Source organism: Thermobia domestica, chromosome 14, assembly GCF_964235325.1.
Source record: "Thermobia domestica chromosome 14, izTheDome1.hap1.1, whole genome shotgun sequence".
NCBI classification, from domain to species: Eukaryota; Metazoa; Arthropoda; class Insecta; order Zygentoma; family Lepismatidae; genus Thermobia; species Thermobia domestica.
Genome location: NC_137467.1, coordinates 90,385,607 through 90,399,329, shown reverse-complemented (window position 1 = coordinate 90,399,329; position 13,723 = coordinate 90,385,607). Strand labels below are relative to the sequence as shown.

At 35.8% G+C, this 13,723-nt stretch overlaps 1 protein-coding gene across 1 annotated transcript in view; it reads left to right on the top strand.

Annotated features, from left to right (window-relative positions):
• Nucleotides 1-9,805, top strand: part of Secp43 (tRNA Selenocysteine associated protein) — a 46,959-nt gene extending 37,154 nt beyond the window's left edge. The window contains exons 5-6 of the mRNA XM_081738668.1: nt 5,303-5,475; nt 9,412-9,805. Coding sequence (XP_081594794.1) covers nt 5,303-5,475; nt 9,412-9,527 — 289 coding nt within the window. The 3' untranslated portion in view covers nt 9,528-9,805. The remainder of the gene's footprint in view (nt 1-5,302; nt 5,476-9,411) is intronic.
• Nucleotides 9,806-13,723: the final 3,918 nt, after the last annotated feature.

The window sequence follows — 13,723 nt, the reverse complement described above, 5'->3', positions numbered from 1 at the left end:
AGTGTGCAAGTAACCTTTGGAGAAAACTTATTCGTATCAGGGTTCTTAAGAGCTTTCCCCAACCCCCCCCCCAAAAAACTAGTTTTTTTTATGGGGGAGGGTAAAAAATAAAACTCGAAAAAACTTACCTCTGAAAATATACTTCAAAACTTGAATTGAAATGATAACCCTAATGTGATTATAATTAGTTTCTTTAATCTGTTTCTCAGTACATCCCTAGTTTGAAAATTGCCTTTAAATGTGTATTTATCAAAAGAAGTTTCCAGAACTAAATACAGTTGAAAAAAAAAATAAAAAAAAAGTGTGTTGTGGGATCATGGTTAAGGAGTTTAATTCGTACTCAATCAAATCTCCTGTAACGGTGCTCAGCTGTGATCTTGGGCAAAAAGCAATATGACTACGTTCCGTTTGTTTTTGTAGTACATACTTGCCTATTAGTGCAAATAAATAATACAATATCTTTCTCAATGCCTCAGCTAATTACAAATCCAAAGTGCTGTACTTAAAAGGAAAAAAAAAACTTTTTTTCAACAATACATTTGGATAAGTACACATATGCAAACGCAAGAGAGTTACATTAAAAGGATCAAAAAGAAAGAGAGGCATTTGTAGTTATCGTCTTATGATAATTTCAAATGCGCACACCATACTTTTTTTTTTTTTTTTTTTTTCAAATACCATAATTTGAATCAAAGACACTACAAATGCTTCACTTAAAAAAGGAAATAACTGATGATCTACCTGTTATTTTCTCAGCACTACAACCCTATAATTACACACACAAAAGCGAAAAATAGTTGTATTAAAAAGGAGATCGGGAAACGCCCTAACTCTTCTTGCGTATCTGGTGCAATACGTGATGTATAGTACGATTATCGCATGTTACAAAGGTTCTTTAATCGTATAATATATTGTAAGAAAGCAAATTGGCAACTTAGGATATTGCAAATGAAGCAAGATAATAAGCATATGATTTGCTTTGGTTTCTTGCATTTGCAAGAAAGCAAATGATATTTTTAAAATAATCAATATTTCAGCTCTTCTGAAAATGCAAATTTTATATGGGTCATTTGCAAATAAATTGGCTTTGTGGAGTCTAAAAACGGCGAAACTTAAATAATTAAAATATCATTCTCATAATTAGCAGTCATCCTACGCACTAAATATCTAAACCTTTCATGGTCGAAGCCAATTCATTTATTAAATTTTTTATAATTTTTTACAATAAAGAGAGAAATCCATGCGTCAGGAGAATGTCAGCTATGTCAGAAAAATGACATGATGTTTTAATTTGATGCTCATAACTGGCAGTCAGAGACTCACATAACCTTAAGCGTTAAAACAAGGGACCATCTTTAACTATAGTAGTTAAAAAGTAAAGGAGTCAGAGCGTAAAACAAAGTTTAAAATTATATTATTACATAAAGAATAGGGAGAACATAAAATAATAAAGCGACATGTATGACATAATACTGAGTTTTAATTACAAGATACATACAAGTGTATATAATATATTGTATGTTTTAGAAAATGATATATAACAGTAACATCACAGTCGTTCAGTCTAATGTAGCTTCACATTTGCAGATGCGAAACTAGGAATAGCAACATGCTATCTTAAAGAATATAGCGTATGACACAAATTCTAACCTGAAACTCGACGGCTATTAGAAAGGAAGTCTGAAAATAAACATACCGTTTCATCATACATGCTTTGTTCGTTGGAAAGTAAATTTAATGCAATTGATATATTTTTCACATAACTTCTATAAAACAAGATTTTGCGTAAAAGAGTGGGACTTTTATCTGTGTTCAATAACACTAGTCGACAAAAAAAAAAAAAAAAAAAAAAAAAAAAAAAAAAAAAAAAAAACTTTTTCTCTGGATACGGAAGAAAATACCTGATTCTAATAGAACTGTTCACGTAGAATTCGAATCTGCAATCAGTTTTTCTCCATCACCCTCAGTTTTCCCGTGACAGAGGGATTTTCGGGAAATTCCCTCCTCCCTTTTTTTGAACCATTTTCATATCTGTAGCTCAGGTACCCTTAGGTATATAAACACACAAATTATATTGTATGTTAGCTTGATTTATACTTAGTAAGCCCTCTAAGTTTCATAAGAATCGCATTATTCTTTCTAGAGAAATAAACATATTTATATAAAAATATGCTATGTGTACTGTTCATTTTATCATATTCATTAGTGCAGATAAAATCACATATAACTTCCACGAAAATTACAATATAAGCACGGTTTATACCTCATTGGATTTGAACTAAAACATATTTTCAATGATGTATACACCGTGACACCATTTTTTGTATGAGGGAATTTCTAGAGGGATTTTGTGGGAAATTCCCTCCAAAAAGTAGTTTATAAGATTTTTTTTGTCTTAACTTGCTATTTGTATATAGTGATACAGAAACAGGAACTGCACTAAAACATAATTTTATGTCTACTTAATAAATAATACAAATAGAAGTGAGTGGTATCTTCTTAATAAATGAACACTTACTCACCTTAACTAAAATGTTTTAGTTGTCGATTTTCTTCTGTGTTTGGCTTTTTCTGAAGGTTACTTGAACACTTTAGTTACAATATTTTTTTCAAATGTGTGTTTTTTATTCTTTCTAAACCATATCTTCTAAACTATTGATCCTATGAAAAAATGCATAGGACTATTTTCTTGAGAAATTTTATGTAAAATCAAGTCTTTAAATTTTACGTCCCAAGGTTATGCCAGTTATCTGTAAATATGTAATTATCTGAGGCAGTGTCATGTAAAAAAAAATGTGACTTTATATTGGGTTGTCAACACTGTTGACTGATGACATCGCAGGGTATGGCAGACAATCTTCCCGTGCCAGTATTTACATCCTACAAAATTTCAACGTTTTCATTCTATTAGTTCAAATGTTATAAAGGCGTTACAGGTTTGAAAAGATCTCCTTCGCTAAAAACCTCATTAACATTGAAAGGAACAGGGATAAGAAAGGAAAATAAAAAAAAAAAAGCATCTTTCAAGCGTTCAGGGAATATAGGGGGATACGTCGTCTTGCAACGCAGGATCACGTGATAGGATAGTCAAGTTGAAGATTGATGAGTTTTACGTTCCACGCTTATACCAACAAGGCTAAAGAAGACTATGACGATGAGAAATGCATGAAATGGTGGAATGAAGAAAGTGGGAGAATACAGGAGAACCCCGAGAAAAAGCACGCACACGGTGTTTGTCCACCACTGTTCACTCGAGGCTGAAGATCGAGTTAAGTGGCGAAGATGAGGGTAATGGGACCGATGAGATTGTTAAGAGTGTAGGAGAGAAAAGAAATAAAGGAATAGAAAATATAAATAAATAAAAATAACAATAAATTATGAAAGTTAATAAAAAGTATATTAATAATGAAAATAATGCTGATATACTTTTCGTATCATATGCATACATTCTTTATTATTTTTTTGTTTATTTTGTATGCACTATTGACTACATGAGAACCCCTTTGGCCTTACAATCATTGATGTTAAAAAGTATGTTTTAAGGGTATATTTCGAAAATAAAATTGAAAAATCGCTGTTTTACGGCCATCAGCAAAATATATAGCTACTTTCTAATATTTTATCAATAACTTAAGAAAAGTTAACCAATTAAATATATTTTTCATGTAGAAGAAATTTAGTTAGTTGCAGGAAACTTCATTTAGATTTTTTTTTTCAATCCGAAATATTCATAAAGAGCATGTGTTCGTGGACATACTTTTTTGTCGATGGCTGTAGTCATTTTCAGAAAAGTCAACAGCGTCCCTTCTTTTGATTTATTCTCATTAACCATCAATAGAATTGTTTGATAACAGGAAATGCTTTAAAGGAATGAAGAAAATCATGTATCTTTGCAGTTACATCAAGGAAATGTTTTAAATATACATCAAGGTTATTGGTTTATCAGGGATGAACTACCATACTTCCCCTTTCTAGCACCGTGAATTGGACTCACTCGACCAAGTCAGTCGCGAGATAAGCGTCACTATATGAACATATGTCAGTGCGTCGCCGGAAAGTGACGAGCGTGAAAGTAGAAAAAGAGTGTACATAAGTTTCACGTGAAATTAGGAAAATCTTCTATTGAAACATTTCAAATGTTGAGGAAAGTTTATGGTGAAAAGTACACTTCAAGGACATAAATTTTAGAGTGGCGTGAAAGGTTTTCGGAGAGTAGGGATAGTTGTGATGGTGATGAATGACCAGGTTACCCGCGTTCTTCTTTGACTCAAACAAACATCCCAAATATTTGTCATATTATAAGAAATGATCGCAGATTGAGTGTTAGAGCAATTACTGAGGCAGTAAACTTCGACAGGGAGTCAGTTAAATGCATCTTAACGGAAGAATTGCAAATGGAAAAAAAATCTACATATGTGGTTTCCAAATGTCGTCCCATGATCAAAAACAATGCCGAAAGGATTGACGGCGACCCAAATTTGTTGTATAGGGTTGTAACTGTCGACGAAACGTGGATTTTCACATATGATCCAGAAACAAAGGACAAGCGATGCAGTGGAAGTGCCACGGTCCAAAAAGGCTCGAATGTCAAAATTCAAATTAAAGCAATGATACTAGTATTCCTTGACATTTGTTGGATAGTGATAATGGATTGGGTTCCTAACGGACGAGTTGTAAATCAACATTACTCCTTCAGGTGTTGGAGAAACTTCGTGAAAACGTTCCAAAAAGTGCCTCAGTTATGGGAAATGTGGATGGATTTTGTACGCATCCAGAAGGCACTATCCGTACATCACTTTTTGACTAGATAAAACATTACAATGTAGGAACACCGCCGTACTCGCCTGATGTGGCATATTGTTCTTTTTCCTTTTGTTCTCGCAAATCAAATCTCAACTAAAGGGAATACATTTTACCTCTGTTAATGAAAAATAAAGAAAGAAGAAAAGAGAAAAACATACTAAAGACCCTTACAGAGGATGATTTTCAGGGATGTTACAGACAATGGCAGCGGCGGATGAAGAAGTGTGTTAAAACAGAAGGAGACTATTTTGAAGGTGACACAACCGACAGGAACCAATAATGTACTTATTTGAGTTATTACTTCAATCCGGTTTCTTTTTGTCACACCTGTCGTATATATACTATCGTAGAATATAATTTAGACTGAAAAGCAATGATGATTGTATCTCTTTTCTTAGTTTGCAAACATATTCAATTATTGCTAACAAATGTAGATTAATTATATTCATAATTACCTGAACTGCACTTGGTTGTTTAAATTTTTCTTTTGTGTTTTCAGCAACATTGATTATCAACAGTATTTACCTTACTGGGAAACGTACAAGTCGTGGCAAAATGTTCCTAAAGGTGCTTTTGATTTGGGCGATACAGTTAGCTGGCAACTTATTTTTGAATGCAATCAATCTTACACGTCAACCACCAGTAAAGAAGAGGATGAACTTGAACTAATTGGTAAGATTTTGAAAATTAATTCTAGTCTAGCAGCGTGCTAAGGACGTAATATGGTAAAGAAGGGGTATCTTACCTTAATACATTTTAAAATACTTGTTTCATTATACATACTAATATTTCTTCTAGTGTTGGTGGACTTATTCCTAGCAGCAAGGATAGACCTTTTAAAAGAAAGCATTAAATTATAGCACAAAATATTAAGTAAATAAATAAACACAAATTCATTTTCTTCAAATTGAATACACAACTTATCAGCAAATAGGAGATTTGCGAAGGGAAATTCTTCTTCTCGATTGTAAACCAACGACGTGCTTACGTAGTATAAACCTGGATATTTTGAAGTGCAACTGACTGAATTTTCCACATCATTGTCGCTACGTCAACGATACCATATTTTTGTATGAAGACCAACAACTGAGCCCTCCTGCAAAATAAATTGAATTCCGTAGACTCCGACATAGCCTATGAAATTATAAGTTGAGATAAGAATACAACTGGACTAAGAAGAGGTGGTAATGACGAAAAAATTCAAGTACAAGGTAACAAAAGAATTCTTGCCGTTCTCGAGCAGTGATAAACAAAGGGAAATACAGTGGTTGGTACATACCTTTAGGTTGTGAAGTAATCTCCATTAGCATCCAACGCCTTTTGCCACCGTTCCTTCATCTGCACAATATCCTGGTCTTGGATGCAAAGAAGCCCAGACTCCTGCCTTGGATGCAAAGAAGTCCGTGAATGCTTTCTCCCGGTTTCCCTCATTTGTGAAGGATCTCACACGGAGGTGGTTGTCGAGGGAATAAAACATGTGGTAATCGTTGGCGCAAGGTCTGGAGAATATAGTGCATGGTACAGTATCTCCCAGCGAAGTTGCTGAAGAGTCCTCTTTGTTGCATGTGACTTAATATTGTCGTGCAGCACCAGTACACCCCTGCGATTCATCAGTGTCGGCTCCTGTCACAATGCACGGTGCACCCTTTGCAACTGCACTGCTGAGACTAGAGGTCAGCAGTGATGTTTGACCAGGTGGAGAAAGCTCGTAATGTACTAGTTGCTGACAATTCCACCATATAGAGAACATAACCTTTCTTGGGTGCAGAGATGATCTTGGCGTATGAGGAACAGGGTCACTTGGCGACAGCCAATATCTGGTACGCTTGGGAGTGTCATAGAGGACCCACTTTCCGCCATCAGTGAGCAAGTGGCCAAAAATAGATGTGTTTAGGTGCCGAGTGAACAAGGACAAACAGACTGTCACTCGTTGTTCTTTGTTGACTGCTGACAATGTGTGGGTACCCACTTGCTTAACTTGTATGACTTTCCTATCCCATACAGGTGCACTCTGAGTGTTTCAGCGAACACATGGAACCTTTCTGCAAGTTCGTCACTCGTTAGACCACTGTCCTACTCGATGTCTACTTTCAGAGCCTCGTCATCCAACACATATGGTCGTCCACCTCAAGGCTTATCCGAAAGACTCACGTCTACCGAATGGAATTTTCAGAACCAATGCCTGACGATGCGTTCGTTCACGTCATTTCCCCCCAAATGCCTGGTATGTGCAGCGACTTGATGAGGAAGCTGACAGGCCCATTTCAAAGTCATTTAACAAACGCACCCGAACAAGCTGCTTCCATACCTCCATTTCTCTTGGACACTAGACGAGCTATGGTTGCTGTATATGCACAACTTGCCTGTATTACTGAAAGTCGATGGTCAGACTAACTCACGTTCCTTTGGCACCATTTTGTTTCCTCTCTGTAAGCGGATGATTAATGGGACGTCAAAACGGCCAGATTTTTAGTTACCTTGTGCTTTGGATCAGGACTACATGAAAATGCAGGTATAGAAGATGTAAACAGTATAATTAGCAGTAGTTGGACAAAATGGAGAGAAGCCACAGGAGTATCGTGGATCCGTGATCGTAGGACACCAATACGCGTTAAAGGAAAAGTTTACAAAACAGTAATAAGATCTGCCATATTATACCAAGTGCAATGCTGGACGACGAAGAAGAGAGAGGAGCAGAAGTTGAATGTTGCGGTGATGAAGGTGTTGAGGTGAATGTGTGGAGTGACGCGAACGGACAAAATTAAGAATGAAGTGATCCAAGGAACAGTAAAGGTGAGACCAGCGGTAGAAAAACTGCAAGAAAGTACACTTCGCTGGTTTGGACATGTAAGAGGAAGGCCTTTGGGGATGTTATAGAATTGAATGGAAAACGAGCCCTTGGCCGTCCAAAGAAGAAGTAAGGAGATTGTATGAAGAACGACGTAGTAGAATGTAGCATCACAGAACAGCGATTCGAAAGGCCGACCCCAGCTAATTGTGAAAAAGGTTTAGAAGAAGAAGACGACAACGACCCGAACATATAGGTTATAATTGAAGTGGAAAACGATCCCATCACTTTTCGTAACCTTACTGTTAGTAAAATAAAAAAGAAAATCTATGCTAATATTTAAGTAATTAACTGCAAGTGAATTATATATCCATAATAAATTAGCTGATATGGATTTAAATAATTTCTTTTTTTAAAGTTTATAGGTTGTCTATATAGATAAAGAAACCAGAAGGGGTAAAATATCTGACATGGACAAAAATTCTTATAGTTATTTATTGGTAGATCTCAGAAGAAGAGAAAGAGCATATGTACAATGCACGTATTTATTTGACTTAGCATGTTGTAGGTACTTGTTCTTTACAATATCGTACCTTGTGCAGCTATACAGACCTTCAAGTGTTGTGACCACTCATTAATGGCAATACGCACAGCAGTATCAAACGAAAACTGTGACTATTGCTTCAAGAGTCGCACTTCTCAGGAAAGGAATGTTAGAATGTTGCTTATAGCAGATTGAGCCTCTAATCATGACCAGACGGTTGAAGTCGGGAAGCCATTTGTCTGATGTGAGAAACTCGGAACGTGCTTCCGGAGCTACCATCATGTATTCTACAACCGCATTATCCTGACAACGTTAGGCTAACAGTACAACACTAACCACGAGTGAGTAAAGTTGTATCGCAATTTTGTCTCGCGTTAAAAAATAATTTCCATTCGACTCAACCGGCATTTGTATGTTTTGTCTGTTCCACGATTACTCCGTAAAGTATATTCAATTTTAGTGAAACCTTGTATGTATATTCCTTCAACTTTTGGCCGTAAATCGTTTGCTTGGGATTTAAATCCGTCAAGAACAAGAATTTCTATTTCGTATTTATTACTAGCACAGGTGCCCGGCTTCTCACGGGAAGAATAATGCTTATTCAAAATCTTTGGAAGTAAAAAAATACGTGAAATAGTATATAAAGATGAACAATGCCTCTATCGATTTTTGGGCCAACTGACATGCCCGTTCTTCACACCCAAAGAATAAGGCTAACACAAAAGAATTCAATTATCTGAAATGTGTGCAACCTGCAATTGAAGATGAGAGAGAGAGGTTAGATTTCCTACCTCAAGACAAGCTGATTCACGGTACATATATTTACTTTTAAATTGTAACTTCTCTGAATCGTCCCTTTGAGTCGAAAATCGAGAAAAAAAAAAAATGTTTCGAACATGACTGTGTTTGGTGCTGTGGATAAAATTTAGTGAATCCTTTCTATGAAAAATCTGATGACAGACACCTTCTTTTATATATTAGTAAGGATAGATTTGAATGTGACTGACAATTTCAATTTGATAATTTTTGGGGGGAAGTATAAGATTTTAAAAACTTACTTCTCACAACTTTCATCTTTCGCTGTGCAGTAAGACGAGAGGTCTTAAAACGTAATTCACTATTGCGCATTCATGTACGGTAGATATGGAAAGATTATTTTCGTATACAGTAAATAACGCATGGAGCACGTAACGAACTTCTTTATGTTTGTATACTTTTTATATATATGTATACGTGTATTTGTTAGGAAAATACTAATTACGGTTTGTAATTTCAGACTACAATATACCACTGGATCTCGAGTCAGTGAATAGACAAATTACTGAACGAGATTACAATCTCTGGGATGCTGTGGAAAGTTCAAGATGGCTGGCTGTGGAAGGTTTAGAGTAATCGATGTAAGCAGTGATCGTTCCAAGTGATTTATTTATGATCTTTAAAAGAAGTTAATGTGAGAGACAGCTCTTATTCATTGTGGAATGACTGATGATGAGAAAGTCGAGTTGCACATGCGCACATACCTCCAGTTTGATGCTGATTAATTAGATAAATCACGTTAAGTGTTCAACATTTACATTTATTTGGAAAGTACAAATATGTATACAAACTACAGTGTAATTTCTATTAAATCTCGATTTAAAGTAATAAAAATAATAATGTTAAATTCGAAATTGGTAGTATTAATTAAAATAAATTCCTTCTATACTTGATTTCAGAAGCAGTGCTTGAATTCTAAATGTGAAACTGGAGTTTATAAGGATATTTTCTGTAGCAAAATACAATCGACGTGAATGAAAATAGTGGAATTCAACAGAATACGACCATTAAAACACAATACAATTAACATTATTATTTCTGCAAAGCTCTTTAGTCTTCTGGAGATAGGCCGTGTGCGTGGGTTTTCTCGGGGTTCTCCCGTTTCCTCCCACTTTCTTCATTCCACCATTTCATTCATTACTCATCATCACCGTCTCCTTTAGCCTAACCGGCATAACCGTGGGACGTAAAACTCAAAGATTTCATTTCATTTCTTCTGGAGATAGGAGACCCTCGTTTGATCTCAGCCCGTGTGAGTTTGTGGTGAACAACATCGTGTCTGTGGTATGGTATTTCTTGGGGTTCTGTTTCCTCCCATATTCTCATTCTACTGTTCTTTCGTAAGTATTCATTTTCCGTGATTATCTGTCTCCTTTAGCGTACAGGGAATAGTGATGGGACGTAAAACTACAAATTTCATTTCATTTTCTTATTAGTCATTCTCCAATCTTTGAAATATTTATGAAGACAGCGAACAAAATTATCCATTACGGATCTGAAATATCTTGTTAATATTATGTTCTTTAGATAAACACAAGAAAAGAAATATATGCATACAAATCGGATGACGTAATGTTGAGAAAGTTTATCATGAACATTCAGCAATATGGTTTAGTTCCACCTGTGTCTTTTTGTATTGTTCTGGCACTCTTCTATGTCGTTCAATATTGTAATGTTGTTTGAATTTAACTCTGCGCTGCCATCACAGTTATTACTTTCAGAAAATGCTCGAGGTGCAAAAGCGCGCTATTCACGTGTCAGATGCTTCTTTGTTGCTAATACCATGTCTCTTCCTTTACAAGCAGACACTTATGATTTTAGTCTTACTTATGATTTTAGTCAACTTCAAAATGTAATACCTAGATATATCAACACTGCCGAACACTAAACATAACGTGTGTATGATTGTTGTGTGTCAGTTTTGTTTTAGCTTGTACAGGATAATTTTAATAATTTTCTTCGTTTTAAATGAGCTATTTTTTAAAGTTATTTCGGCTAATACTGCATTGAAGTTTAACAATCCTATTTGCAACTTGGCTCTGTAGAAATATCCGATCGATAACATCATGTTAATATTTACAACCACACTTGATGCTATTTGCTTTAAGCGATCACATTCATGAGTCTTTACGACTGGATTTTGTGGAGAGCTAGAAATGTAGGAGGAGGTGAAATTGTGGAAATTCGAAAGAAATAAGAAGTGTTACGATGGAGTAGAAATGGGAAGGTAGTCAGTGAGTGGAATAAAGCCAAAATATTTCTTGATAACTTCAATAGTGTCACAGGCTAAGAAATTAACCCTGAGAGATGTTTGACCAAAAGTTATTGGCTCATTCCTCATCAAATCACCCAGAAAAATCCGAAATGTCACCCTTGACTCAGATTTTAATCTTGGGGTATCTTTTAACACTTCTAAGGTATGAAGATCTGCAGAATTTTTCTTTCGTAGACCTAATAATTTGTGACATAAGAGACCAAAGTTTCAGAATTTCAGGCATCCCGGTCGTTCTCGGGCCCATCTGATATTACCTAAAGTGTAATTTAAAAAATCATATCTCAGTATATAAGCAATATATCACTGAAATTTCTAACTTCATAAAAATCTGTTTTCTTCTTGTTCACTTCAACTATAGGTTGGTAGACAACTTTTCTCTCCTTTGGGAGAGCTGTTTTTGATAGGTCTCTTCTTCGTAACTGCATCTAGATATTCTATCTTCGGTCTTCCTCTTCCTAGTTTTCCCTCTATCAGCACTATGATCCAATCGGAGTGCCGAATAAGATGACGAAACATGCTGTTTCTTCTTTTTCTTATTATCTTCATGATCTGTCATCCTTCATTAGCTTCTTTTAGTACATCTTCATACCTTTTCCTTTCGGTTCATGATGTGCGCAGCATTCTGCGCCAACACCACATTTCAAGTGATTCCAGCTTGGATATTTCAGCTTTTCTCAATGTCCACGTCTCTGATTCGTAAAGCGCTACGCTCCATACCAGGATCTTCTGAAATCGTTGTCGAACGTCCAACGACACATTTCTTGATGTTAGTAGTCCTCTTTTCCTATTGAATGCTTGTTTAGCCTGTGCTATTCTGGAACTTACATCTTTTTCACTTCTTCCGTCCGAGGATATTAGACTTCCTAAATTGGGGAATGTCTTAACGTCTTTCATTTTCTCTCCATCTAGCCATACGTTTGCCCCTTCCTGTCATGCTCTTGTGCACTTTATCACTTTGGTTTTCTTCTTATTTATCTTCATTTTGCATGCTTTTTCCAGTTAGTCGTTCAAGTTTGAAAGTGCTTCCTACAAGTCCTTTTCGTTCTCCGTTATCAGTGCTATGTCATCAGCAAACCTTCTTGTGCTGAAAACGTGGCCATTTACTTTACGCTTTTCTCGTTTTTATCAAAGTATTCTTTCATAGCCTCTTCTATATAGACGTTGAACAGGAGAGGTAAAAAATCCACATCCTTGTCTTACTCCTTTACTTATTCTTTCTTCCCTGATCTCTTCCTATAACAGCTGTCTCGCTACCTTGTTCCTGTAGTTAGTATATTATTCTTCTGTCTGTAATCCATTTTCAGATTCTTCAACGCTCTGAACATGATATTACGTTATCAGTTGCTTTTTCTACATCTACAAATGTTATCACAGTTGGTTTGTTTATTCTGATGTGTTGTTCCATGATCAATCGTAGTCTCAGTATTGCTTCTCTTGTTCCCCCTTTCCTCCTGAATTCAAATGGTCCTTCAATAGCCGTTCCTTGATTTTCCCTTCTATTCGCTGTGCGATAATTTTGCACAGTGTTTTTGATGCATGGGATAGCAAACTTAACGTTTTGTGTTCTTTGCATTTCTGTGCGCCTTTACTCTTCGGGATAGGGACCAATATTCTTTTCTCGAAGTCCCTTTCTATTTTTCCCGAGATGTACATATCGTTAATAAGATTAAATAGTTTCTTCTTTGTTGCTATTCCGAAATTCTTAATCACTTCCGTTTTCATTTGGGCTGTTCCTGGGGCTTCACCATGTTGCATTTTCTCCAAAGCATTGTCAAATTCGCACTGTAAAATTGACTGTCCTAATTCATTTTCATCGACGTCTTTTTCCTTCTCTCTCTTCTTCGTTCACTCTGTCTCCTTTGTAGAGTTCTTCAATGTATTTCTTCCATCTTCTTGTTATCTGCTCTTCTTTTATTAGCGTCCTGTGTATGATAATGTCTGTGCGTTTCTTTTTCTCACCGAACTGTTTTCTACCCTTTCTATATACCGTTTCTGTATTGTACGTATTCTATATTTTCCTCAATTTCCTTGTATAACTTGTTTATCCAGTTTTCTTTGGCCTTCTTTACTTTTCTGTTGATGTGATTTCTGCACTTTTTATATTCCCTCTTCTTTGTTTGTTATCTTGAACTGTCTTCTTTTCTCCATCATTTCCAGTATTTCTGCTGTTATCCAGGGTTTATATTAGGTTCTCGTTTCTCTTCCTATGTGCTCGTCATCTGCTTTTGTAATCCGTTCTTTCATGGCTTCCCATTTCTAGTCAATGTCATCATACGCTATAGCTACCTTAGACTTCTCTTTGTCACAGTTGCAAATTCCCTTTTCGTGTTTTCATCTCTTCTTAGATTGATTGTGTTCCATCTTTTGTTTGATTGTGTTCCTATAACTTTCTTTTCTTCTTTAGTCGCAGTTCGCTCCTCATCAAAACTGAATTATGTTCTAAATCAAAGTCTGCACCTGGATAACTCTTACTATTCTTCACTTAATTTCTAAATAC